The following is a 2,879-nucleotide window of genomic DNA, read 5'->3' on the forward strand; positions in this document are numbered from 1 at the left end:
GAGAGGACTCTTTAAAGTAGAGACACTACATACTGATATACAGCTGAACATCAGCAGGAGAGGACTCTTTAAAGTAGAGACACTACATACTGATATACACCTGAACATCAGACAGCTGAACATCAGCAGGAGAGGACTCTTTAAAATAGAGACACTACATACTGATATACACCTGAACATCAGCAGGAGAGGACTCTTTAAAGTAGAGACACTACATACTGATATACACCTGAACATCAGCAGGAGAGGACTCTTTAAAGTAGAGACACTACATACTGATATACACCTGAACATCAGCAGGAGAGGACTCTTTAAAGTAGAGACACTACATACTGATATACACCTGAACATCAGCAGGAGAGGACTCTTTAAAGTAGAGACACTACATACTGATATACCCCTGAACATCAGCAGGAGAGGACTCTTTAAAGTAGAGACACTACATACTGATATACACCTGAACATCAGCAGGAGAGGACTCTTTAAAGTACAGACACTACATACTGATACACCTGAACATCAGCAGGAGAGGACTCTTTAAAGTAGAGACACTACATACTGATATACACCTGAACATCAGCAGGAGAGGACTCTTTAAAGTAGAGACACTACATACTGATATACACCTGAACATCAGCAGGAGAGGACTCTTTAAAGTAGAGACACTACATACAGTACTGATATACACCTGAACATCAGCAGCATATGTCTTAAAGTAAAGGATCTGAGTACGTTTTCTATAGAACCCAACAGGGGAGTTGTGCGTAACTATGCAGAGGAGGTTGAAGTATCTGCCTACGTGCTCTTATTAAACGCACAGTATAATGTATGCTCACCTCGGGTCAGCTTCAGTAAAACACCGTGTCTGTTATTTAAGAGAAACATCTCTGCACATGTTCTGATTTTTAACAAGTGTTTCTCCTCCTTCTCCTTTGCATCTCGCTGCCTTTACAGGTTTTGCCCTGCAGCGTCTATTCAAGTGCACACTTTCTGATTAATCTTCTTTGACAAGTGTTGAAGAAAAGGAAGTGAAAATAAGTTTATTTTTCATGTCTGTTTTTCCGGGGAGACCTTCGTGCAGCCATGTGTATCTGTCTTTTCATCAGGTGTGATGCTTTTCATACCAGGCATTACCCCCACATCACTTTGATCACTCTCCAAGTTTATCACAGAGATAAGGCTGCTGCTACTTTCTTAGTCATTGTTTCAAACCCTATGAACCGCGCCTGGTACAAAAAGGACTTCTCCAATGTCGAGTTTCTTTCAAATTGTAGTCCTTTATTCAGAGGGTTTCAAGGATATTTGTGTTTTCTTCCACACTTCTAAAACAACCACATTGCATTTCCTGTGCTCAGATTTGGAAAAAGAGAATATGCAATAAACTCTAAATTATTTGGTCGCCTATAATATTTTGTAGGCGTCCTTCAAAGGAAGCTTGTTTGACTTTGAGATTTGACACAATGTTTAAAATTAGTGAGGAAATTATTTTTATTTTTCGTTTTATACAAATATTTCAACATAATACATTTAAACTAATGAATAAAAAAAAACAAAATAAAAAAATTAATAAATAACAATAATAATAATAATAAGTAATGAATTTAAAAAATATGAAAAAATACCTAATAAAGATAAAATAGGGGTGAATAAATTATAATTGTTCATAAAAAAATATAAATAGATTTAAGAATATTAAAAGTAAATTAAATTACAAGAAAGCGTTTGTTCTCATTACATTTTCCTAAAACAATGTCGATTTTATACAATTTTTAGTACTTATTTTAATGCTAATAATTTCAATATATTCTACATTTAGTTACTCTTATTACTGTAAATGTATTCCTGTAAAATTTACCTTTTTATAATCAACAAGTATACCATAGAATCAATGTTAATTTATCATGGTGAAAATGTTTTAATTAACCATAAAAAAAAAAAATCATATTTTGATTGTTTTTACATATATAATTGCCCCATATCCAAAATAGTAATAGGTCATAAATTAACGTATGTTTTAGAGTTAATACGGTGTTTTTTTCTGTAGATAAAACCTGAAATAAATGACTAAACGCATCAAGATAAAAAAACTACTAGCTGCTAGCAGGGATTATAACCTTCCTTTAAAGCAGGCATCCAGGTGGCCTACACACAGGATAATGTTCCCATTATACAGAGTGCGTGGTGTAAATGAATAGACATCTTGTTCTCTATGCCTGTGTTAGTCAGAGGATGAAGGAGGAGGAGCGATATTATCAACGGCACGCTGTAATGAAATCAATGAAAGTGTCATATTGTGCAGGAGGAAGTGATTTGTGTCGGAGCGAGGCGATACGGCCGCTTGTTTGCACAATGGCGGAGGATTTGTGGGTGTATTGAAATGACATTTGAGCGTAGGGTGTTGGGGGAACACAGAGCGGGCGATAGTTCACCGCTGACACATTGTTACTCTGGCATGGATTACACTGCCTCTACATTCATGGTTATTGCTGCTATTTTCTCTGACTTATGGCTCATCTCTCCTCCTCTTCCTCCTCCTCTTCCTCCTCCTCCTCTGCAGGCCCAAAGCAGGAGATGATCTACGACTTCTGGCGGATGGTTTGGCAGGAGAACTGCTTCAGTATTGTCATGATCACCAAGCTGGTGGAGGTGGGCCGGGTGAGGCTTCCCTCCCTTTTTGTCCTGTGACCTCTGAAGCCTCCTGTGGAGATAGATCCAATTCGTTTTTTATTTTTTTATTTAACCTTTATTTAACCAGATAAAAGCATTGAGATACAATCTCATTTACAATGCTGACCTGGCCAAAAGGCAGCACCGTTACACATAACACAAACGTATAAAATACAGAGAACATAACTAAGAAAACAAAAGACAAAAAAGCA

At 36.9% G+C, this 2,879-nt stretch overlaps 1 protein-coding gene across 1 annotated transcript in view; it reads left to right on the forward strand.

Annotated features, from left to right (window-relative positions):
- Positions 1-2,505: 2,505 nt before the first annotated feature.
- LOC104943923 (receptor-type tyrosine-protein phosphatase U) overlaps positions 2,506-2,879 on the forward strand; it is a gene marked incomplete at its 3' end in the record, with an annotated part of 12,265 nt that continues 11,891 nt past the window's right edge. The window contains exon 1 of the mRNA XM_010769393.1: positions 2,506-2,655. Coding sequence (XP_010767695.1) covers positions 2,506-2,655 — 150 coding nt within the window. The remainder of the gene's footprint in view (positions 2,656-2,879) is intronic.

This window comes from Notothenia coriiceps, unplaced genomic scaffold (assembly GCF_000735185.1).
Source record: "Notothenia coriiceps isolate Sejong01 unplaced genomic scaffold, NC01 NC01_scaffold00007184, whole genome shotgun sequence".
Taxonomy (NCBI): domain Eukaryota; kingdom Metazoa; phylum Chordata; class Actinopteri; order Perciformes; family Nototheniidae; genus Notothenia; species Notothenia coriiceps.